At 38.0% G+C, this 24,993-nt stretch overlaps 2 protein-coding genes across 3 annotated transcripts in view; one reads left to right on the top strand and one right to left on the bottom strand.

The window, feature by feature from the left end:
* Positions 1-24,993, top strand: part of immp2l (inner mitochondrial membrane peptidase subunit 2) — a 127,836-nt gene that overhangs the window by 92,437 nt on the left and 10,406 nt on the right. For both annotated transcript variants that reach the window (XM_053631221.1, XM_053631222.1), the window contains exon 4: positions 18,774-18,839. In XM_053631221.1, the coding sequence (XP_053487196.1) occupies positions 18,774-18,839 (66 nt within the window). The remainder of the gene's footprint in view (positions 1-18,773; positions 18,840-24,993) is intronic.
* On the bottom strand, positions 3,900-17,501 carry lrrn3a (leucine rich repeat neuronal 3a). The gene is made up of 2 exons (XM_053631220.1): positions 16,862-17,501; positions 3,900-6,868 (listed from the first exon to the last, which is right to left on the bottom strand). Exon 2 carries the CDS (start codon positions 6,529-6,531, stop codon positions 4,456-4,458), a length of 2,076 nt encoding a protein of 691 aa, XP_053487195.1. The 5' UTR covers positions 6,532-6,868; positions 16,862-17,501; the 3' UTR covers positions 3,900-4,455.

The raw sequence follows: 24,993 nt of genomic DNA, 5'->3' as shown, positions 1-24,993 counted from the left end.
ACATTTAAAGCAGCTGAGGCACGGGAGGGAAAATGGTGTGCCCTGCGATTTCTGTCTGATTTATCCTATGTGATGTGTAATCCTTCACATTTATTTGACCAGTGTGAACAGAGAAAATTGAAAGAGATAATTGCATGACAAGGTTCTGCTATGGGATTACTGAACCATTTCAGCATTTTTATTTTTAGATTTTTTTTAGCCAAAAAACCCATGACTGGATATATACAGACTTCATGCGAAATCTTGCGCTTAGGTTGCATGTGGGTTATTTTAGATTTTCCTGTAAGACATTTTTAAAGGTGTCACCTTTCTATCACTATAGCTAACTATATAGTACATTTAAAAAAAACAAATCAAGAAGTCTATATTTTTATTGAGCCAAGTTTTTACCGCAGTAATGCTGAATTTGTGATCCAGATACACACTGAGGATGTACAGTACTGTGCAAAAGTTTTAGGCACCCTATTTTATTTAATGTAAACTTTGTTCTAGATTTTTGATTTTATGACTTCCACATTATCAAGTCAGTACAGAAAACATTTCAGACTCCCAAACGTTAGTTTTCTAGCACAAAATTAAATGTTACAGAAAAATGTTTGTATGTCAGTAAAGATAGCAGCATATTACTTAAGAGACCACTTTTCAGACAAAAATATAAACTTAATGAAGGCTGCTGGATTTTGCTGCAAAAATAAGAAGCAAGTACTACAGTCAAAGTCTCCAGAGGAACTGTGGCTGGTTCTGCAAGATGCTCAATAAAACTTACAGCTCATTTCCTTATAAAACTGCACTAATTGTACCGAAGACTACGATTTTTTTATTTGTCACACCAAATATTGACTTTATTTCATTTATTACTGTTTACCCCTCTTTATGGTATTTTTTTTAAATGTATAAACATTTAATTTCATTATTTTGAAGGCGTCTTTGCTCTACAGCATTTCTTTGCATGTGCCTAAAACTTTTGCACAGTAATGTAAGGAATGTAATTATAAATTACTTTAATACTCCCATGTAAGAAGCAAATAAATCAAAGTGAATGGTTCTTGTATCATTAAAGGTTGTGTCCATTTACATATTATCAGCTGCTAGTTAAATATCATGATTTAAGCGGTAGTGTATCTTCATATACACACAGTGTGTCATATTAATGACTATAACATATGGTTATAAAAATTAAGTATACTAATAGACTCAAGGTGGACCAATGTTGAGTGTGTACTGGATTGAAGACCAGAGCTTTAATTCTGTCTATTGGGGTGTGTGGTTCATTTACAAGAATGGATGGTGCTGTTATCACTTTTTAAAACAATAGATTTAGGTGTTACTGTAGTTTAAGCTTTATATATATATACACTATTAAACTAAATAATAGACCTCAATGCTGTTTATATTTTAAATGCTATACTATAATCTTGTTCAACACTGTTTTTATGGAGTGATATCCAAGTTCTTACACACCCTAGTCATCTACTAGTCAGTGCAACACTACTACATGTAGTACTACATTCTGTACAACATCAAGAGAATCAGACCCTATCTCATTGATCAGGCCACACAGCTACTAGTCCAGGCTCCTGTTAATTCAAATCTGGACTACTGCAACACGCTACTCCCAGGCCTCCCAGCCAGCTCCATTAAACCCCTTCAGATGATTCAGAATTGCAACAGCATGTCTTTTTTTCAACCAGCTCAAAAGAACCCATGTCACACCCCTCTTCATCTCTCTCCACTGGCTTCCTGTAGCCGCCCGTATCAAATTCAAGGCCTTGATGCTCACGATCTTGTCTGGAACAGCACCCCCCTACCTCAACACTCTCCTTCAGGTTTATGTTCCCTCACGCAACCTGTGATCAGTTAACAACCGACGCCTGGTAGTGCCTACTCAGCGAGGCATGAGTTCTCTTTCCAGGACCTTCGAACTGACTGTCCCTCAATGGTGAATGAACTTCCAACCCAATCCATACAGCAAAGTCTGTCACTATCTTCAAAAAACAGCTAAAGGCCCACCTCTTCTGTGAACACTTAACTAACCCCTAACTTGCCCCTCCCTCCCCCACTCCCTTATATATTAGCAAAAAAATACATTCCGCACGTACACCTCTACTCTGCGCACTTTGCTTCTCTAGAACTCAATTACAAAACTTGTATGGTAGCACTACTTGTATTGTTCTTTGCTTGATATATCACTTTGCTTGTATTTCCTCATGTGTAAGTCACTTTGGATAAAAGCGTCTGCCAAATGAATAAATGTACATGGGGTGATGTTAACTAGTCAGGGTAGTGGAAAAAACAGCAGGAAAAAATAGCAGGCTAAATGTACTTTGTTAGTCTAGAAATATTTCAGGCTAGATGAAGCCAAGTCTACCATCAACTAAAAGTCTGGTTTTTTCCCTTTTGCTGTACTGCCATGTTAACACTTCGATATCACTTTGCATGAAGTGGAGAAGTGTGCTCCAGACTATTTTTTTAATCCCGCTCCTGCCTGATCCCAAAGGAATTCCTACTGCAGTTATTTTTGTTGTCCGTTAAAGCTAAATAAAATTACACTGGGCCAAGGTGAATCCTATCGTCACCAATGCTGCGTGAAAGTGTACTTTCAGAGCCACGGGTTGCACATTACTATCCAATCCCAGTCAGCCAGTTTATAGTCCATCAGAAGTGCATGCCAACTCAAGGAGGCAGACCCAGATTCGTTTTTAGACACTACAGAGGCCAGAGTTGAACATGGCAGAAATCCTTCCAGATGCAGCTGTAGGCATCACATCCTCCATCCATCTTTAAACTATAAGGAGCTCCCATGTTGTTCACTCTGAGTTTCAGAAACAACAATTTCAACTGAGCTGGCAGGTCATAGTATGATAAACAGATTTATTCATATGCACATTTATTCATTTATTTGATTTATTTACTTTTGTAGCCTAAAAAAGCATTGAAGCTGGAATTTTTATTTGAAGCCTGTGTATGTCTGTTAATTAAAGTGTGGTTTGATGTGACCTTTGCTGCACAAATAAAATTAATAATCTAAAATAGTAATGGCCTGAAACAGTTTTTGCTTTACCTATGAGTTAGGTTATTAAGACTACTAGTCATCTAGTCAAAGACTTTTTAAATTACTGGTATTGGCTACTGTATTTACAGATGGGAGGCAATACAAGCTAACACCACTCACCCAGAGAAGAACCTGAAGTGTGAAATTTTTTGTGCCGCACAGCTATTTTGCCGCGTTACCTGTCCTGCTCATGCTCAGTGTGAGTCCTGACAAATGAGCGTCCTACTTGCTGAGCTATGTCCATAAGGGTGGTCAGCCTCAGCAGGATCACAGTAGGAAGTTGAGTCCAGCTGCATCGTGTTCCTGCTGACCTATCCTCTACTTCCCGCTCTGATGATTTATGCTTTAGCTTTTGCGTCTGTGACAAATAGCCGAGCTCTAAAAGCCCTGTCCGTGGTGCTGAAACCCCTCCGGTGATATATAGCCATGCCTGCCTGATAAATCCCCCACATCATTCGCATTGTGACGGTGATTCATCACCTGTGGGTGTTTGGCGATTGGGAATTCATATTGGATTTTTAATGAAAAAGAATATAATGCAATTTGACGTCAATAAGTTTTGTGATAGCCCCTATTTCCTTTCTACCTCCTCCACTCTCATACATCTCCAGTCGTCAGCCATGCACGTGAAGCCATCAGTAACCCCACAAACACAATGATGGGAGCTAAAGCCAATTTCTTCAAAGACATTTGATGTGTGTTTGTGCTGTGTGATGTTAAGATCACATACTCCATATACTGAGTTTTTAAGCAAGCATCTAATTTGCACTATATGTTTAAAAAGGCAGCAAAACTGGCATCAACTCACAGAGAATATTGTTAAAAAAAGGGGGGAAAAAAAGGCTGATTATGTGTTTTTAACTGGTTAAATGGTTAAATGTGTCTTGTTCAAAAAATAGAAAAAAAAGTCTAGTTCACAGTTAATTTTGTATAAATGTATTTTTTTTTCCCACAAAGTGTTGTACATCGTGTTGTGATCTACTCTATGAACATAGTGGATCGTAAAGTTTACTTTGTTTACTTTCCCACTGAGACAGAGCAAAGAGTATTGCTACAAGCCCACAATAGAAACAAAAGCCACTGTGGAGTTGCATTATACATGAACAGTCAGGCATTTGGACACAACCTTTCATGTTCTGTGCCTTGATCCTGCCTGAAGAAACAGTGCTGTCCAGGCAGCTCAATCTGGAGGATATTGATTCCCACATGTGACATTTACACTAAAGGAGGTGTTGAGTTGAAACAATGTCACAAAACACTCTGGGAAGGACGATGACTCCTGATCTGCCTCTGATTTCCTCCCGCAGTGTTCCAGCAGAAACTCAGAAAGTGGGATTGTGAGTCACACAGCCTTGTGTCCATTGTATCCCACCTTGTTTTTTGTTTTTTTTTCAAAAAGTTTCTTAAATGGTGTTGTTTAAGTCCAGAACATTGGCATCCACTTCAGACCTCACATGCAGTGTGAAGTTAGAAGAGGTGCAGGGACTAGGACCCAGTGGTGTCCCTGTTTGTTGATTACTTAACCGTCTGTAAAGATGATCACTCTTCAGAGACTTGTAAATGAGTGAACATATCACAGCAGATGCTATTAAAAGCAGACCAATGGCATTGATCATCACCGCTTTGCTCTTGTCAGATTTGCTCACTGGAGCAGCTTGCTCAGGTGTACTGACATTAATACAATTTCTTAAATGCCCCTTTTGCAGGTCTGTAATTTCTACACATATCTCATACTGCGTCAGTGGCTGCAAGTGCGTTAGATTGAACATTTTTACATCAGATGGTACATGAGCTGTGAAGCGCAAAGACGTGGTGGACCATTTGATATTTGACACAAAGCTGCTCTTAGGTGGTACCCATGAAATTTTTACAAAATGTGGCTGTATCACATCGATTTGTACATGCAAATATCCATTTAATTGTTCTGGATAGTACCCATTCACTACCATTACAACAGACTTCATATCTGCCCCTATGAGATTGTGGGCTACACAGGTGTATTGGCCTGCCTCAGTCTCAGAAATGTTAAATATGTCCAGTGTTCCCTCAGGATGCACCAAATACTTGTTTGAAGCCATTCTTGGTAGGATCTTTTCTCCTGAAGGGGTGACCCAGTAGATCTCCGGATTTGGTTCTGCAAATGATCTACAGTGGAATGAGGCAGAGCGACCAGCATCCACACTGATACTTTCTGGAAGGCTTTCCGGAGAGATAACAGGGAGGCATGTGTCCATCATTTCACGGAAGTGTACATGTCGGACATGACGGCCTTCGAATTCTGGAGGTCCCGTGCACAAGAGAGCGTCAGCCTCCATGAAGCGAATCTTAGTCTTGTTCATATTGATCCAGCGGACAACGCAGTCACAGTAAATCGGATTGGAGTGCAAGCTTACTTCCTGCAGGTTGGGCAAGGACTCTACTGTAACATGGTGAAGTGCACTGAGGGCATTATCATTTAGCATCAGTGTCTCAAGCTTGGGCAGGTTATAAAATGCATTGGGATGGATATAGGACAGTCTGGGGTTGTTGGTGGCCTCAATCTTTGTAAGCTCAGGCAAATTGGAAACAGCAAAACTGTCAATTGAAACCAGATCTGGCATGCTGTTGATACCCAGTTCTTTCATATGGATCATATCCACAAAGTCTCCTCGATTAATTCTCTCAATAGGATTCTTATTGAGATCCAGAAACTTGAGACTTTGGACTTTTCGGAGTGCAACCTGGGGAACCTTTGCAAACTTATTTTCATAGAACGAGATGCTCTCCAATTTATGGAGACCAACCAGAGCATTATCAGGTAGTTCAGTGAGGTTCATCCTTGCCAGTACAAGACTGCGGAGATTACTCAGGGGCTGGAAATTCATATCTTGTATTTGGGAAATGGGATTTTCTCCTAGCATCAATATCTCCAGTTGGTTGAGTGCATGAAACCACTCTGATCTGATCACCCTCAGTCGGTTTGAGTTGAGATGGAGACGCAAAAGATTGTTGAGTCCTTGAAAAGCCTCAGGACTGATTACAGAGAGTAGGTTGTGGTTGATATAAAGCTCCTGAAGGTTCGGTAGGTGCGCAAGGCAGTTGTCGTAAAGGCTGGTTATTCGGTTCTCTTCCAAGTGCAAGGACAAAAGCTGAGGAAGGTCACCTAGATAGATGTCAGTAAGAGAAGTTATATTGTTCTGGGATAGATTCACTTCCGTTAAGTTAACTATATAATTCAAAGGTTTCTCAATATTGACAATGTTGTTGCTCTGTGCCAATAGCACTTGTGTATCTGAGGGAAGTTTTTCTGGAAGAGATACAATTCCCAGATCATCACAGTCCACAGTTAAAACCTCCATATAAAGGGACAAAGGTGAAAACCAGGGTCGGATTCCACATCTGCACAGATTCTGACATGCCCCGGTCCACTCAGACACATGAACAGAGCCAGTCAACGCAAGTCCCGCTAAGAGACAAACTACAAAGAGCAGTTCTTTCATCCTGGCCCTTTTCCCCTCAGCAAATTAGTCCGTATTGATTGTAGGGTTAGTGCTGTTAACTTCACAAGTACACTGTCATTTGTTCCCACAACAACTGGCTGTTTTTCTGCTGATGCCAAGTCTCTCCGATGCACCAGTTTCTTTGTGTTTTCCTTGGCAATGAGGAACAACCTTTCAGTTTACCTGGTGCAAGCTTGTCAAGCTGGCAACATATGTGAAGGTCACTGTATCCTTCGAGGAGTGAAAATGGAGAAAACCGGGAGCTCAGGTTGCTGTAGGAGATGTATCACTCTGCCTTCATTATTATCCTCAATCAGTCACACACATCAATTTCCATCTGCAGAAAACAGGAGATGGGAGAAATCTAATGAATACAGTGTCACATTATAGCTGAGACAGAGTGGTATTGGCATTTAAGAATATTGAAAAATATTGACGTTAAGCGGGAGATTTTTATTGTTTTTTTTTCAGTTGCACTGGGAAAAAAAGGTGAATTATGACTGCTTTGCTTAGTGCTCTCATATATCATTTCACACCGAACATGAACACAGACCTTTTTTGGCTGTATATTAAAATAAACTGGATTGTTGGGTTATATATTAGGATTATCTCTTTGAAACTCAACACATGAAGGTATGTGTGTAGAAATAAACACGTCCATCATGCCCAGTGTATTTTACAATTTATATTTATTCATTTGGCAGATAATTTTCTCCAAAGAGACTTACAATATACTGTAACTGAGCAAATAAAATTTATGACCAAGGCTCAAGGGATTCAAACTCACAGCTTTCCAATCAGTACCGTACTATTGCAGACACTGAGGTACTTCTTAACAGATCCCGTATTGGATAACTTGGATCCAGACTTGTATCTTTTTCTCTGCCTGAGCGTTAAATGCTTGTGTCATGAGTATATTGCCCTATATGTCTAATGAGTCAAACAGCATCATAGTTCATTTAATAATTGTAAGCAGTTATGGACCAGTGAGTGGCAGAATTGCTTATATTGCCTACATATAGTCATCAAAGGCAAGCGAATGAGCCAAGCAATTATTTCACATCGCTGGTCTCAGTAATAACCACCGTGTGTACTCTGTGACAACTGCCATTATTATGTTGTCTTGTTTGAGTACATATCTATAGTATCAAATCATTGTGCAATGCTTTCTAGAAGTACAAACATGCTGTGTGTACATCTCCAAAAGGAGGCCCATAGGTTGTTTCACAGCAAAAGCTATTTATTAAGGAGGTCCCTAGTGCTTGCTTCAGTTGCATTATGTATAAGGAGCCGATTGATAGTTGCTCCAGTTGAGAGTACACTCTGGCTTAACCTGTGTTGATGCCATGTATTGATGTTTTGATTAATTTGTAACCTTGAGAGCAGAAGCCATGGTACTCCAGGGCAATGTTAGATGAAGCTGTCAGTATCGCTACAGAAACAGCTTTGCCAAGGACCCCCTTCCCTATATGACAGTATGCATGCATTAGTCTGTCTATGGCAACGAGTCAACATGGGCAGGTGGGAACAAGCATTCGTTCCTTTTTTTCCCCACTGAAGCCATCTGTTTAAAGCAGAGACCTGGTTTGTTTCTCAAACTCTCAGTACTGAACAGCTTATGTTCCTCATCCTTGCCTTTTAGGTTGTGATTATGTAATCAAAGGTACAATTAGTCAAATAACTGAATGGTAGTGATTTATGTAATATTCCATACTCTATATTACTGAAATTTAAGAAATGATGTATAATCTAATATGAAATGGTTACTTATGCTAGAAAAATTCATTAGTGATGCAGTTCCGTAGTGTCAGTGTTGAATAGGTTGTGGGCAATATGTAAGGAATAAAACATGACTGGATGTGTTGTTATAGGAAAATAATCAACAACCACCTCAAAGTTATTTTCATATATCATCATGTCCCAAAGGGGTTTATTCCTTTTATACCACAGTAATTCACTATTGCGTTTATTAAATAAAGAACAGCACACCATACTTTCTGTTCGTTTAATAGTTCAGTTAAATGTTGTGGTTGTGTTCAGTCTATGGAAGTTAATTCCTGTTCTCATGTTTCCCCTCACCGGCCTACCTTAATTTTCCTTTAAAGTTAATAAGAAAAAAAATGCAGATTGCCATGTTACCAAGAAACTACAAAGTTCTCTGTCCTGAAGATTCCCCCATGTCGGAAAACGTTGTACAGCTTTACTTCCGAGTGTTACGAAGCAGTGACACTGGAGACTCCTTCCAGAAAAAAATGCATGTCCCCTTGCAGAAACCTCCACCATATCAAAAGTTGTGTGGCATATCCACCATATCTTCCAGTAACAAGGAAGTTGTTACTATAGAAATGGTGATATGTTGTAACGAACACTTTAATATAAACCTAGCAACTGGAACTACCTTCACAGCCATCAGGAGGCTATAGAAGATGAATCAATACCTTCTTACCAATCAGAATCAAGCATTAAGAAGTGCTGTGGTATTCAAAAGATATCATATAACTGAATAAAATATACGAAGACATTACCACAACACACTGTGCATATCACAATATATAGGACTGCGAACAAAAATGAAAAACTGAGTTTGATGATCTTTTTTTTAACGGCTACAAAAATTGATAATGAGACAAATGAAAATGAGAAGAAGAAAAAAACATCCAATATTAGTTTGTAATGATTTTCATTTTTAATATATGTTAGAAAAAGTTATAATGTTACCTGCGATATCTCAGGAAATTGTATTGTGACACAGTTTTTCCTAATATCATTATTATATCATGATATTGCCCAGCTCTAAGGCATGTCTACAGTCAAATAGTCAAATAGTACGTAGACAAAATTATTACCAAGAAATTAAAGCTTTTAAATTGTACATAAACACCTTTTCAGACAACACCGAACATCATGAGTATAGATGACTATACCTGAGCTTATGACCACATCCATGATCATCAAAGACTTGCTCTATGTGCATAGGCAGTTTTTGTCTTTCCTCACGGAAAAATGTGAAAGGCTCTTTTAACAGCTAAACATGTAAAAGGCGCTTTTAACAGCTAATTATGTGCATAATTGAATTTCTTTGAATGTCAAAGGCTGCTGCAAACCATTTAGTATTTCTTTCCCCAATACACTGTACATTTTCAGTAAGATCTACTCAATTAACCCCCAGTCAATAGAGCTCATGGCCACATCTACTGTATGATCAGACAAAACGGACTGCTTCTCACACATCATTGCATTTGCAATGTTTTTGTGTCTTTCTATAAAGTCACATATACCCTATGCAATAGAAAGTCTCATTGTGAGTCTGATCTCTTTGTTGTGAAGGCAGACGTACGGATTACTGCGCTTTAAAGTGAACAAAGCATTGAGATATGCACAGTCACACAGCGTGAGTGCATTTTTTTCCACCCTTCTCTGCTGTTAAGCCTTTGCTCCACTCACATACACTAATTAAATTAGTTCCTCTTTGTTTTCTGCCGGTGAATGTTCACTTCTAAGAGCTTTCCCTAACTGCTGTGCATTGTTGCACATTAGCCGAGATGGAGATCTGAGTGGGGGGAATTTTTCTCTATAATGGTGGTAAATGCGTTATATTGAAGTTTTTGAGTTATTGCTTTGCATTTTGTTATTAAGACTAGTGTCTGGATAAAATTCAGAGATGTGCTTTTTTCATTTTGGGTTGTTTTTTTTTTTTGCTCAATTTTGGCTGCATTATTATCAACGTGCCATGATTTCTGTTTACTAAGAACAATAAAATCATAAATATGTTGCACTTATGATTTATAACTCAATTACTCAGAGCCATATCTCCCTGCAGTTCTTGTCTGGTTTCTCACTGAAGCTAAGCAGGGTTGAGTCTGGCCATTATTTGGATAGGGGACCTGGGTAAAACTAAGGAAGCTGCTGGAAGGGGTATTAGTGAGGCCAGTAGGGGGTGCTCACCCTGTGGTCTGTGTAGTGACGGGGACATTATACTCTAAAAACAGCACTGTCTTCCGGATTAGATGTTAAACCAAGGTCCTGACTCTCTGTGGCCATTAAAAATCCCAGGACACTGGGGTTATACCCCTACTGTTTTAAGAGAAATGTCCTGATGAAATTCCCCCATTAGCCCTTCTCTATCATGGCCCCCTAATAATCCCCATCCCTGAATTGGCTACATCACTCTCTCCTCTCCACTAATAGCTGGTGTGTGGTGGGTGTTCTGGTCACTATGGCTCCCGTCGCATCATCCAGGTGGCTGCTACACACTAGTGGTGGTTGAGGAGACCCCACCCCCCTTCCCCCCCACATAATATGTAAAGCACTTTGATTGTCTACAAAAGCACTATATAAATGTATACAGTATTATGTATACCCCAGGAATTCAAGTGCTAATTTGTGACAGTCTCATGCAGAGCTATTTTATCAGTGTTTTTGCTGTAGTCAAGTCATTTTTACATGTAGCATAATGATCACTTTTTCTTGCATAGGAGCTAGTGTGTCTCTTATTTATTATCCATAATGTAGGGGATAAAACACAACACACAAAGTGTTTTATTCTTCTTATACTATAGCAATTTGACAGCGATTCCAATTGTTCATTTGTTTATAAATGCTGTGCTTTTTATCCATTTATACGTTTAATGTCTTGGAGCATCTATGAGACAAGTTCGTTCCTGTAATCACTTATTAGCAGCCTCTTTTTGTCCCTCTTGAGGTTGATAAATCAAAAAAACTGAAACCACAAAGCGCAAGGTGTACTCCATCATGTGCTGGAAAACTTATTAAAAGTTATAAAACACTGACACTGGAGACTCCAATGTTAAATAAATGTTTCTATTATTAAACTCAGATCTCTGTGAATGAATTGTTTCTATAGAAACGCTAACATATTGTAACAAACGCATTAATATAACCTGCAATTTGAGTTACAGCCAACACTATTGATGGTGCTGTTGTTATAGAAAATGAATCAACCACTTCTGACCAATCAGATTTACCAGATTATACCACTATGTGGTATAAAGCAGTTTATCATTCTTCTGAAATACCACATGCTAATTCCACAGAAAGCAAGTGGCCCACTTTGGGTACAATTTCCCCATCAGATTCCTTGCCATGTGGGAGGAGTGTGGAACTTTGTAGTTGGAGATAACTTTTGTTCATATTACAACTCACATTATTGCTCCTTTCTGTTTTGATTGACATGAGTAAATTATGGAGGTTTAAATGAGTACAGTCCCCTCCAGTAATATTGGCACCCTTGGTAAATATGAGCAAAGAAGTACAAACATGACAAAAAATGTCTATATTGTTGAGCTTGTCAATCATTTGTTTAGAAAATTCACAAAAATATTCTGCTCTCAAGGATATTAAACAACTGCAAACAAAACACGGGTTTATCAAGAAACAATATCCTTTTTTAAATATAGGTGTGCAACAATTATTGGAAGCCTTTTAGTCAATACATTGTGCTACCTCCCTTTGCTAAGATAACAGCTCTGAGTCTTCTCCTATAATGCCTGATGAGGTTGGATCATTGTGTGTATGTGTATCTGTATGTGTTGAATCATTGTCCTGCTGGAAGATCCAACCACAGCCCATTTTAAGCTTTCTGGCAGATGCAGTCAGGTTTTCATTTAATGTCTGTTGATATTTGATAGAGTCCATGATGCCATGTATCCTAACAAAATGTCCAGTTCGTCTGGCAGAAAAACAGCCCCAAAACATTAAAGAGCCACCACCATATTTAACCGTGGGCATGAGGTACTTTTCCATATGGCTACCTCTCTGTGTGTACCAAAACCATCTCTGCTGTTTATTGCCAAAAAGATCTATTTTGGTTTCATCTGACCATAGAACTCGATCCTATTTGAAGTTTCAGTAGTGTCTGGCAAACTGAAGACGCTTGAATTTGTTTTTGGATGAGAGTAGAGGCTTTTTTCTTGAAACTCTTCCAAACAACGTGTGGTGATATAGGTGATTTCAGATTGTAGTTTTTGAGACTTTCTGACCTCCAGCTGTGATCCTTGGAGATTTCTTGGCCACTCGAACCATCCTCTACACAGTGTGTGAGACAATATAGACACACATCCAATTCCAGGTTGATTCATAACATTTCCAGTTGACTGGAACTACTTAATTATTGCCCTGATGCTGGAAATGGGCATTTTCAATGCTTGTGCTATTTTCTTATAGGCACTTCCCATTTTATGAGGCTTAACAACCTTTTGCCGCACATCACAGCTATATTCCTTGGTCTTACCTATTGTTATTAATGACTAAGGGAATTTGGCCTGTGTGACCTCATATTTATACCCCTGTGAAACAGGAAGTCATGGTTGAACAATTTCCTGTTCCTAGTCACCAAGGTGTACTAAATTTTTTTTTTAATATCAGTGGGAATATACTTCAAATACGTTTTTTCATATGAATTCATAGGGGTGCAAATCATTGTTGCACACCTATATTTAATAAAGATTTTTTTATAATCCTGTGTTGTGTTTGCAGTTGTTTGATATCCATGCAAGCAGACTATTTTTGTGAATTTTTTGAACAAAAAATAAAATTTTAAACGATAAAGAATTTTTCACAACGTCCTTTGCTCATATTTACCAAGGGTGCCAATATTACTGGAGGGTGCTGTAGCTTCTAATGATAGATAACGGTGGTGAATGCACAGAAATATGAGTTGCATTGGTGAAGGAAATGATTGGCAAACTCATTTTGCCTTTTAAAGGAACATTTCAGAGGTTTCTATGTGGAAAGACAAACAAACTTGCAAATGCAGTTTGAGTAAAATCAGTCTTTGGTAATCATGGTGGATATGGACATAAACTCAACTACATTCACCGTACACTTCTTTATATCTCTCCTGCTTGCAAAGTTGATTTATTTAATTTCTTGGTAATAATCTAATTTAGGAGGAACTACCAGTGTAGCATGTGTAAGATTTTAGTTGACCATAAATGAAGACTATTTTTCACAAGTAATTTACTTTTCTAGCATGAGTAACCTTTGCTATTAGCCTTTCTTACATTTCAGTAATGTTACAGTAATTAAATATCTGCAGTATAGGGCTGCGCAATTCATTGCTTTTTTCAGTTAACGAACTATAATCGACCAAGGCAGCTAATGGATCTAATTGTTTACATTGTTTATTTAGTGTATCTTTTTCAATTATAATGTGAATCAATGGGGTATATTTGATACAGTTAATATGATATATAAATAAATAAATAAAACTATTTTACTCCTACACTGCCTGCATAATTGAGATAAATAATCCTGATTTTATTATGGAGTCAAATAGTCATGATAACTGTGTCGTATATTCTTGTAGTGTTTATTACAGTCTCACAGACAAAGCACAATTTCCCCTTCGCCTGTATCATTCTATATTCTCATCTTATTTCATTATTATATACGAAGAGCACCATTTATGGAGTTATGTGATGAGTTTGCATGTATACAACTTAGATTTAGCAGTAACCTAGAAGTAGCAGGAACCCAGTGCTGATAGAGAGAACAGGAAGGCAGGTATAAAAGGCAGGTATAAATATAAAGTCCCTCCGCTCTCACCTGCTCGGCTCAGCTAGCAAATATTCGGCACAGATGCAATTAATTACACTTCACACCGCTGACAGAATCCCCATGGATGTTTCAACTATTTCAGCCAGCAATTATTCACCTCTGTTTAAGTCTGCAGTTCTTTCTATTGTGTTTCTGTCTTTCTCTGCTCCTTTTATCACCCCGGTGCTAAACCTATTCTTCGTATGTGAATATGAAAAGCGTGTTCTATGGGGAGAAAGTAGTACACACTCGGCGATGGAAATGTGCGGATATTACATTTCATCAGCTGTCACTTTTATCATGGTTTATGATATTATAGCAATATCTTATTATTTTAAAAAAACACTGCATATTGTAACTGTACAATTGTTCCTGCCACGTTTCTTAATATGTTATATAACTATTGGCTTGGCTACTCTGATAAGGACACTTCTGGCAATAGGGAACCTTAAAAGAGATGAGGCTTCCATGTGGTATACTTTATCTCCAGTCATAGAAATACAAATCGACAACATGGTATTTTGAAATGTCCAGGAGAATGTTAATTGTGTTAAACAATATCACTTATTCGACAGCGATGTTGAATTCTCGATTCTGATTGGTCAGAAGGTGCAGCTCTGACAGTAGTTCCGGCTACAAAACAAAACTACAGGTTTATATTAATGTGCATGTTCTAATACATTATCATTTCTATAGTAACAACATACACAGGGAATTGTATGCCAGATGCTCCACAAAAATGTGTAATTGTTTTTAAATATGGTGATGTTTTGGGTGGTTTTTGGCCAAGTAGACGTTTATTTGGCCGTTTTAGAAGGAGTCTCCAGTGTCAGTGCTTTAAATTGAACTATTTTCACCGTGGGAAAGTCGTCATGACAGATTTGTAATGTTTTTACATATGGTTATGGTTTCTTTAGTAGCATGAAAACTGTATATTTGCTTTGTCAAATAGAGGGGGGAGAGAGAGAGACTGATGAGGAAGCGGCTTTTTAAAGCTGTTATAATGTAAGTGATACAAGAACTAACTTGTTTCACAGACATTTCACAACATTAAATGTAACTATAAATGGATAAAAAGTATGCTGTGCTGTTCTTTAATAAATAAATAAATAAATACAATTAATTGTTAGCAAATTGGTGTGTTACAAAGGAAATAAAAGACTGCAAGATGTGTTGTTATTGGAAAATAATCATCACACCACCATTTGGTGAGTATTTTCCTATATTGTACTATACTATACTATACTATACTATATGCATGAATAAACACGTGATTTAGAATTTTGTTGTTGTTATTGTTTCTAGGATTGATTACACAATCCAAGCATTTCTTATGTTCTCATTAGCGTGGCATGTCTTTGGAATATAACTCCATAATATACAAATGCAGCTTTAATGGAATCTTTTACTGAAGGTTGTTAATGAAGGGCTCAAATGCTACGTGATGCACCTTTAAAATAGATTTTAATAGATATGTGATCAAAACCCAGAATACAGCTAAACATATCAGAGGTTTGGGTTTATGCAAATGTGTCCAATTGGTTCCGCCATCCAAGCAAAGGATGGGAGATGGGAGCAGGATGGTTAGGAAGTGTGAGATGTTGGGATTTGTCAGAGTGGTGCATACCGAGCATGGTTGCCATAGGCAGCATGAGAGTATGCGCAGAGAACAGACTGTGCTGCTAACACGCGCGCGCCCGTGTGTGTGTGTGTGTGCGCGCAAGGAAGATTTACTCCAAGTGCAGCAAAACATTTAGTAGTTAAGCACAAAGAACCATAAAGACCAGATCTCATTATGCTAGCCTCTATATATACATAAATATTATGCTATATAGTTTATATAACGTGTATACCATTAATGACCAAGATACAAATTTTCTTAAAGCTACCTTAAAGGAATATTCCGTCTGTTTTTAAACCTAATCACATCTGTAACATAGCAACAAGTCATTTCACACGTTTCCTTGTACTGAGAAATGACCCATAACCCTGTTTACATGGCACTCACGTATAATGGAGGTCTAAAGGCAAGCGTTTGGAGAAGTCCACAACTACCCCCAACAACTTTCTGATCTTTTATCAGAACAGGAAAAGATGTTGAGGAAATTATTATACATTACAGATGTGAGGATAGACAAAAAACAATCCCTCACTTGAATAATACTTTAAGAAAGATTGTGTAAGAATAATAGCTTAAAATTATTTGCTGTATTCATGGATTTTACATATTATATGTAAAATAATTTCCTTTCATTTGATTTTATGTATATTAACTTCACATCTATTGGCCTTTTGTGATCTAAATCTATAAAATCTAAATCCAAACTTCATTTGATGTAGGCAAACTTGCGATACCATTCTTACTGATTTGAAGACCTGAAGATGAAATCTCCTTCCTCAGATCAGCATTGCGTTATTCACACATTCGTGTTTCTGCTTGATACCTGTGGAGTGTGAGCATTTTAGTGTGTGTGTGTGTGTGTGTCTGTGTGTGTGTGTGTGTGTGTGCTAGTCACTGTATAAACCTCTAAAAGCACCTACGCAGGTCGAGATAACAAGCTCGCCACCGAGACTAACAGCAACAACAACAACCAAAAAAACCCCAGAAACGAGGGTGTTCATTTGAATCCAGAAAATGATGCCGTCAGAACCATTAGCGAGGCGCCTCTGCATTGACATGCTGCTCTAACACGCTGATGACATGAAGCAGTGAGTCATCTGATGAGAATAGAGGAAAGGAGAAGAGAGGAGAGAAGAGAAGAGAAGAGCTTACCGTATGGGAAGAAGATCCACCTGGTCTGAGTAAGGTATTATTCCAGTCAGGAAGGAAACTCAGCGTGTGATCAACAGCGAGAAGAATAAAGGTAGAGGTCTGGTTGAGGGAGGGAGATACGAGTGAGCTGATTCTCTCTCTCTCTCTTTCTCTCTCACACTGGGAGCACACAGAGTGTGTATTCGCTCCTCAAACACCACTGCCTGTGCTGTGCTCCTGATACACGCATGCACAACCCAGCCTCCCCAAGGACAGACAAATCACCACCCATCATTCAAGCAGTGGCTACGAGCTGGTTGGATGAACAGGGCTGTCAATCAAAGCAGAGCTCGCACAGACGAAGAAAGCACGCAGAGTGTCTCGTCACCCTTTCTCTCTCTTTCTCTCTCTCACACACATACACACTCTCTCTTGAGCTTCCTATTTTTGTTATTTCTGCTATCCCTGTCTTCCTTGTTTTCCTCACTTGCTTGCTGAAAATGCAATGAGCTAGTGACCCAGTTAACGATGGAGAGTGTGTGTGTGTGTGTGTGTGTGTGTGTGTGTCTAAGATGCCATATTGCCTGAGGCAGCTCCTGGACTGAATGCTGACTAGTCGCTTTTTCTCTGTCCTGACTTTATTTATGACTCTATGTTTCTGGGTCGTCTTTGCTGTCATTTTTATTCTCATTCCTCTGTATAACTTGTACGCATTGAAACAAAATGTCGTTTCTTCAGGAGCATAGTGTAACACAGTAGTATAGCACGGGACATAGGACTACATAAAGTGCAAACACAAAACAGTGAGAGATGAGTGCTAAAAACACAGGACAATAAATACACAGGACAGTGGGTTAGTATTGGATGGAAGAAACCATTGCAAACTATTCTTTGTAAGCTGCATGCTGTACTCCATGCAGCTGATTATAAACAAAAAAAGATGGAGAAAGAAGTGTAAAAGGATGAGTAGTGGTATTTTTCGATTCAATCTACCAAGCAAGAATTCTGCTGGATAAATCCCAGCGTTCACCATTTGTAACAATTGTGATAAGCACTTCCAACATCGAGACCTTTAAAACTAATGAAGAGCACAAATCACCCTTTCCACCAAGGAGAAGGAGGAGGAGACACAGGAGGTGATGGAGAGGCGCGTGCTGGAGCTTGCTTAGATTCTGAGTCCTGTATAGATTCTGACATGGTGCCAGAAGATCATTGTAACAGAGAAGAAGTCAAAAGAGAATCTGTAATCGAGAAATGGAGAACGGTTTCAACCCAGCAGAATCAGGGATGTGTGCTTCCCAAGGAAGTCTTTTCCAGCTTGCTTTTTAAGAATGGAAGATCATAAAAGTTGAGATTTAAAGATATCATTAGGGATTCATTTATTTTTTCAATCAGAACAGGCCATTAAAATGTGCTCAAAGGAGAAACTCTGGTCCATGCGGAGTCTCGAACTCTGTAAAAAGATGAAAAAACAAATGACATGGACCACCAACAGTCAACCAGTCAGGACAAAGAGGCATGTGTGCTTGCCTGGCAAATCACAAAATCCGCCTCTTACACTAGCATTCAAGCTTTTTAGCTTTCTAGTGGTTTCAGCTCGTGGCATTTGTAGTTTGTGCTTCAAAACAGATAGCTTCAGCTAACTTTATGAACGTTCACTGAATTGAATGGTCTCTGAAATCAGTATCTATACTTGTTTTTAGACTTTGATTGACTTTAGTGGGGGCAGGTCGTTCTCCTAGTCTCTTTATTGTAAAGTGACCTTGAAAATCACTGTATAAACCCGGTGTTCCCAAACATTTTCCTCAAATGGCCCCAAATGCATTTTCTCCGACTTCAGATTTTTACCACCCTTCATTTTATTTCCGATTTATAATTTAGCATAGTTTAAAATGTACATTTAAGCAAGTGTTATTTCTCTTTTTTATTCCAGGTCTCCCAAGAACCCAAAACAGAAGATCATCAAGCGAGTCATTGCTCTCGAAGGAGACTTCATCAAGTCAGTTTACTCTTTATTTTTGCGATATCATTGTTATTCGGAAATGTAATGTCCTTACATCAAGACTGTTAGGGACGTCTGTACAGTCGGCTGTATAGTAATCTAATGTAATTTATTCAGTTAAAGCCTCACCATGGATTGATGAATGACTATTAAAGCCACTGCATTATGTCTTTGTAGCCACTTAGGGAAGAAAAAACAACACATAAAATCTATAATCACACATAATAACCTGGTCTGAATTGCTCAGGCTGTGAATGCACACTGAAGCTCGCAGCGCTCATTAAATCGCCCAGGCTCGTCAGTGTCACATCCCAAGGTGATCTTTGAATCGGCAGCTGAAAAGGCAGCGCTGATGGGTCTGTGAAACTGATTACCTTTCTGATGGTTCAGAGATACGTGGGGGAGAAATGGATGCTATTTTTTTTCCTCCCTGAAATGGCTGAGAGGAGCGATTTAATGACTCCTCAGACCCCTGCAATTGACAGCAGTGCCATTTACTAAAGGTTCCATCTGTGCGCCTTTTCCACTATGATGTCCACAGAAGGTTGCATAACACTTTATTTTAGGTGCTTGCAATTACACACAGAGCTCTGAAAAGTCAATAAGAGTGAGCTGAGCGTGGTGTAGTGCCCTGGTGAACGCGGTTTCACTGATATTCCTTAAACATTTCTGTATAATTTCCTTGTTGAGAAGTAAACCGCGTTATGAGGGTGTTTTAAAGAGTTCATTTTAGAGAAGTTTGAAAATTGATTTTATTATTATTATTATTATTATTATTATTATTATTATTTAGAATGTTTGTGATAGGAGCCAGGGGTCATGGTGTCTGCAATGCAAGCTAACAGTGAAGGTACACATGACTTAATAATTTTGTAGAGTATTCTGTAAAAATCTGATATCTTTAGGTACTAGTATTCATTGCAACAGCTATAAAGTATAGTATCAGTACAAAAACCAGTCGTGCTTTAAGGGCTGAATTTGAATCTAAGTGAAAAAAGCGCCAGTAACATATTCAGAGGATGCTAGTTATTGAAACCTTATCACAATACAAATGTATTAGTAGCATTAAGCAGTAGGGTTGTAAACCTCAGGTTCTTTATATGCTGATATCAATAATAATTGATCTAGTTATAATTAACAGTATTTGATCATCGCTTTTTGATTGCTGCCTCGATTCATTTCAGTCATTTTTTCAAAGCATGAATCCAAATTGTCATCAAAATCAAAATCAAAATCAGTGTTAGGCAACATTCTGTATTTATAACAATTGTATGGATTAACTGTTTGTGTTTTAGCTTTTAGAGGCTTTGCACCCCTAGCTCTTAGCACTAATGTTGCATACAATGTTGACTCTGTATATTTCTCTTAAATGGTGCAGTTTTTCATTCAAACAACCCCGCATTAATTGTTCAACTGGTCAAGCAGATTTTGTTCTTTAGTTATAGAGTTGCCAGATCTGCCTGACAAAATCATCCCAGTGGCCAATAAAACTAGTGTAATTCCAAAACTTAATTTAACCCTTCCAAACCCTGTGCTTAAAGTACATGATTATAATTATTATTACATTATAATAGCATACAACTGGCTACATTTTAATGAAGCCATATTAAAACAATACATTATACTTATTATACTTATATAGCTTGTTATAGCAAGTTTCATAAATTGTTTTGTGCTGCGTTTGACTCAGAAACATGAAGTCTGAACTTGTAATTCCATAATTTTCAAGCTTGGCACTTTGGAGCTGCAAAGTGGGGAAAAAAACATGTATGGAAGTCTTTTTGTTACAGTTAACATTACATCCCAACAAAAAAACTTTAAACCGTCGATGCTTTATCTATGACCATGTATGACCTCAAGGCGCTCTAACATGCGGTCGATTGTGAGTGACGTCACTTCCAAATCCAAACATGCCCCATAGTATACTCCCACCCCCAACACTGATTGGCAGGTTTCTGTGCAAGGCATCAGAAATGCAAATGCAAAGGGATTTGACATTCCATTTGAATTTTGTCAGGCTCCATACGCGACCCCGAGGAAGTGAAATAGCAAACGGGGTAGTTGCTATTGCTATTTTGATACGACAGGATCAACTCGTAAGACATGGGAAATTCAATTGCAAATGGACTTTGTGTTTCCATTTGAAATTTGGCAGATACTGTACGTTCGCGTAAATGAACAGTAATACACGATTTGCATGTTCATTTGAATGTCACAATTTATGCATCCACAATTAGGAAACACAATTGCAAATACAGCTTTCAATTGCTTTTGAAAATTGTCCACGAAATACTTCCATAAATATAGACGCATCTACGAAAGGGTGTTTTGTTAGCAACAACCTAGCTGACTAACATTAGCGATCATGAGTTTATGATATATTAACTTTTGCAAAACAGGGAACTCTATGGTCATTGTTATATATTTGTGTATGTTGGTTGATCTAATTTAAATATTACTATAAACCTGTTTAAAATAGTAAAGTTTTATTTTATTTACTGTTGATGCTGCTGACATGTTGAGGAGACCTTCCTGACTTTCCGAGTAGGAATTTCGAGTTGAATACAGCATGAATTTATTGCATAGAGTATATTGTCATAAATAAAAAAATATCTGTGAGAATGAGTTCACTGAGAATCAGTTCAATGATACCCAACACCGATTAATTTCACCTTTTAATTCACTATGTATGAACATAACCCACAAGCTTAGATAATAGACTAAGCATGTGTTGTTTGCATTAAAGAAAACAATTTGCAAAATTTTGACATAATTAATGTAAAAAAATAAAGTATATGCAAAAAAAAAGTCAACAATTACACATACTTTTCATACATTTACATGGAGCATTCTCCTGCGTAAGTTGTTACTATAGAAACAATAATGAGTGCCTTAATATAAACTTGAGATTGTCTTGCAGCCGGCACTACTGTCAGATCTGCTTTTATAGCAAATTAATCAACACCTTCTGACCAATCAGAATTGAGAATTTAGCAGTAAAAAGTCATTTTAATTTGACTAGCTCTAACCAAATATTTGTTTAAATTTGGACGCAGCCTGTCTGTGTAATGGCATTGTTTTGTGGAGCCTTATAAATATCCACGAGCAACATGACAGAAGTGGCGTGATTCTGGATATCCGCCTGGCTGTGATTACCTTTCAGCTCTACCAACACAAATAGGTCGGTTATGATTCCATTAGTTAACAAAAGTGTTGCCAAGCAACACATCAACTGTTTCCCAGCTGCAGACTTGCTTATATCAGTATTCGTGATTTACACAGATGAAGTCGGTCCCCTTTCTTCTCTCTCCCTCGTTCTTATCTGACCGCTATTCATAATTTCAATCTAATGCTAATTTTCATAACCACATCCATATTTGTGAAATGTTGTGTAATCAGTGATCGTATCAGCACACCTGAAAGCACTCTAATATACAGAACAATCTCTCAGTGCTCTTATATGCATGATATCACTGCCTCGCCTCCAATCAAATCACTGGATCAGAACCGTTGTATAATGTTTCTTTGGGCTTCTTGCGCTCGTTGGAGTTCCAAGTGAGATGAAAGTTAGCTGAAAGCAAACGTACAGCTGTAAGATGGCTAAATTACAAGCTTTAGCTAAAAATAATACTGCACCTAGGAGAGTATGGGTTTCTGCAAGATAGGGGGGAACGCAAAGTTTTCAGATAAATAGCTGGAAGATTTTCAGATGTGGTTGATAAAAATGCCCAGAAAGCTTATTGTGCAGTCTGTGACAAATCATTTAAGCTATGCACAATGAGTGCTAATGCAGTATAGTCCCACATGCAGTCAGCCAGCCACAAAACAGAAAACCTATTTTTTTTTAAACACTCTTTTAAAGTCTGCTCTCTGGCTGAGTTTGAATGTTAGACATAAATCTGAATGCTCTTCATTACTTTTTGAAAAGACCTTGATTCAGGCTCTTACAGGCATCTCTCCATCTGCCGTAATGCTATGCTTTTCCATTCATATTTACGCCAACAATCCTATTGGATCGGTGATTTTATTTTATTTGATGTTCTTGTGTTTTTGTCCTCACTCTTTCAGGATATTTTGAGGTACAAAAGCTATCAGTCCAACTTCAAAATCCAGAAGAATAGTTTGGATGTCCAAAATGTATTATACAGTAAAAAAAAAACAAAAAAAACCCTCAAGCCCTCAATATATTTTATAAGGGGCCGACAAAAATTACTTGTTTTTTTGAGACCCTTAGGCTAAATTGAAATGTTTTACTTCTCTGATACATGTACTATGTATAAGAGCACTTTGAGTGTGTGTGGTTTTTTTGTTTTGTTTTTTACTAAATACTACATTTCATCTGCTGGCGTTAACCAGCTCTGATTTAGTTTTCCCTCTAATATAAAGCTTGATGTACGAAGCATCTTGGAATGTATAACTTTGTGTTATAAACAGTCAGACACCAATAACACTATGTTCCAGGATTTCTACACAACCTGAATTTGAGATGTTGCGCTCTAATTAGCTAATCTTGCCTTCTTAGAGTATTGACTAGTAGGCAAAATGCTTCTGGCTGTATTTAAACACACAGCAAGGAAATGTTCTCTCTTTATATCAGTTGTTTTTGTAGTTCACAACAAAATGATTAGGCCACAGGTGTCAATCTCAAGGCCTACAGGCAAAATATAGTTCTCTGCCTAATTTCATTCAGCCCACATGAACTTGTGAAAAAAGAGATAGGAGACTAAAGACAAATGTTCTTTGCAGAGATAATGCACTGTAAGTTCTTCTTAAATGTCTTTCTAAGCCTTGATATATTGTATAGTCTGTTTCCAATCTTCAACTGCCCAGTTTCAGTGAAACGGTCTTACTATAAATGCAGACTTTAATACACTGAAAAAGCTGCACTATTAGCATCACATAAATATGTATAAATAAAATTGGTTTCACTCTGCCCAATATTTAAACTTATTCCTACATTCTTTTGTATGTCCATGGAGTAAAATAAAATATCAGATGCCACGAGTGTACCTTCTGCCATCATTTACACATTTGAATGAGCATGTAATATGAAGCAATGTGATAACATGAAATTAAATTCATACCTTGTGGCTATGGACATTGTTTCGACTCAGGACCGTTGTCATTTGCTGCTATTGTCAAGTAACTGTTTGACACCGTACACAACAGCGCTTCACCTTCATGCGTTCGCTGAGAGGTGGGTTGAGAGGCAGGAATTTGGACAATAGTTGCTGCAAGCCTTTTATAATCGACCAATTGGTGTGCAAGCAGGCAGGAATTACAGAGAGGGGTTAAAGCAATGCAAATATGCGCACACATGATGCGGTATTAAGCACATCATAATTAAACTAAAGCCGGACGGATGCTTTTTTAAGGTCTGAAAAAGAGGACATGTCTGGGAAAAAGAGGACATATGGTCACCCTACTGTAGCTTGAACCAGTCAGGGTATTGTCCTCTGACCCCTCTCATCAACAAGGCGTTTCTGCCCACAGAACCGCCTCTCACATCATGGGGTTTTTTGGTACAATTTTGTGTGAACTCTAGAGATTGTCATGCGAGAAAATCCCAGGAGATCAGCAGTTTCTGAAATACTCAAACCAGCCCATCAAGCACCAACAACTATGCCACAGTCAGAATCACTGAGATCACATTTTCCCCATTAACTGAATCGCTTGACCTGTATCTGCATGATTTTCAATACTAGTCATCTATTCTGTAGCTAAAACCTGATTAATGTAGTCTATTTCATGCAAAGTCATATCAAAGTGATTCAGCTAGTGAAGCATACAGTTGAATAGTTTCTGTTAGCCCTTCTTTTTCATAGAATTCTCCTAATCTATATCTAGAGATTGGAGTTATTGGAGTTAATGAATAGAATAGATAATAAAATATTTTAAAAATGAATAGCCTTAGTTTATGACACAAAATACTGATTTGGCCTGCGCACTTTGACACCCCTCGATTAGTTATAATGTAGTTACAGTATGCAACAATTGTTTACATTTTCCCTTCTTTTCTGCTTAGAACCGTTTGTTGCAGACATTAGGCTCTGAAATGATGTCTGCAAGTAATGAGATATAATATTTTTGCAGCCCAACACTAATATGAGCACAGTAAGTGAGTGGCATTAAATTCAGCTATAATTGTAGA

This window comes from Ictalurus furcatus, chromosome 8 (assembly GCF_023375685.1).
Source record: "Ictalurus furcatus strain D&B chromosome 8, Billie_1.0, whole genome shotgun sequence".
In the NCBI taxonomy this organism is placed as follows: domain Eukaryota; kingdom Metazoa; phylum Chordata; class Actinopteri; order Siluriformes; family Ictaluridae; genus Ictalurus; species Ictalurus furcatus.
The sequence above is the reverse complement of the archived record's forward strand: the minus strand, read 5'-3'. Positions and strand labels throughout refer to the sequence as shown.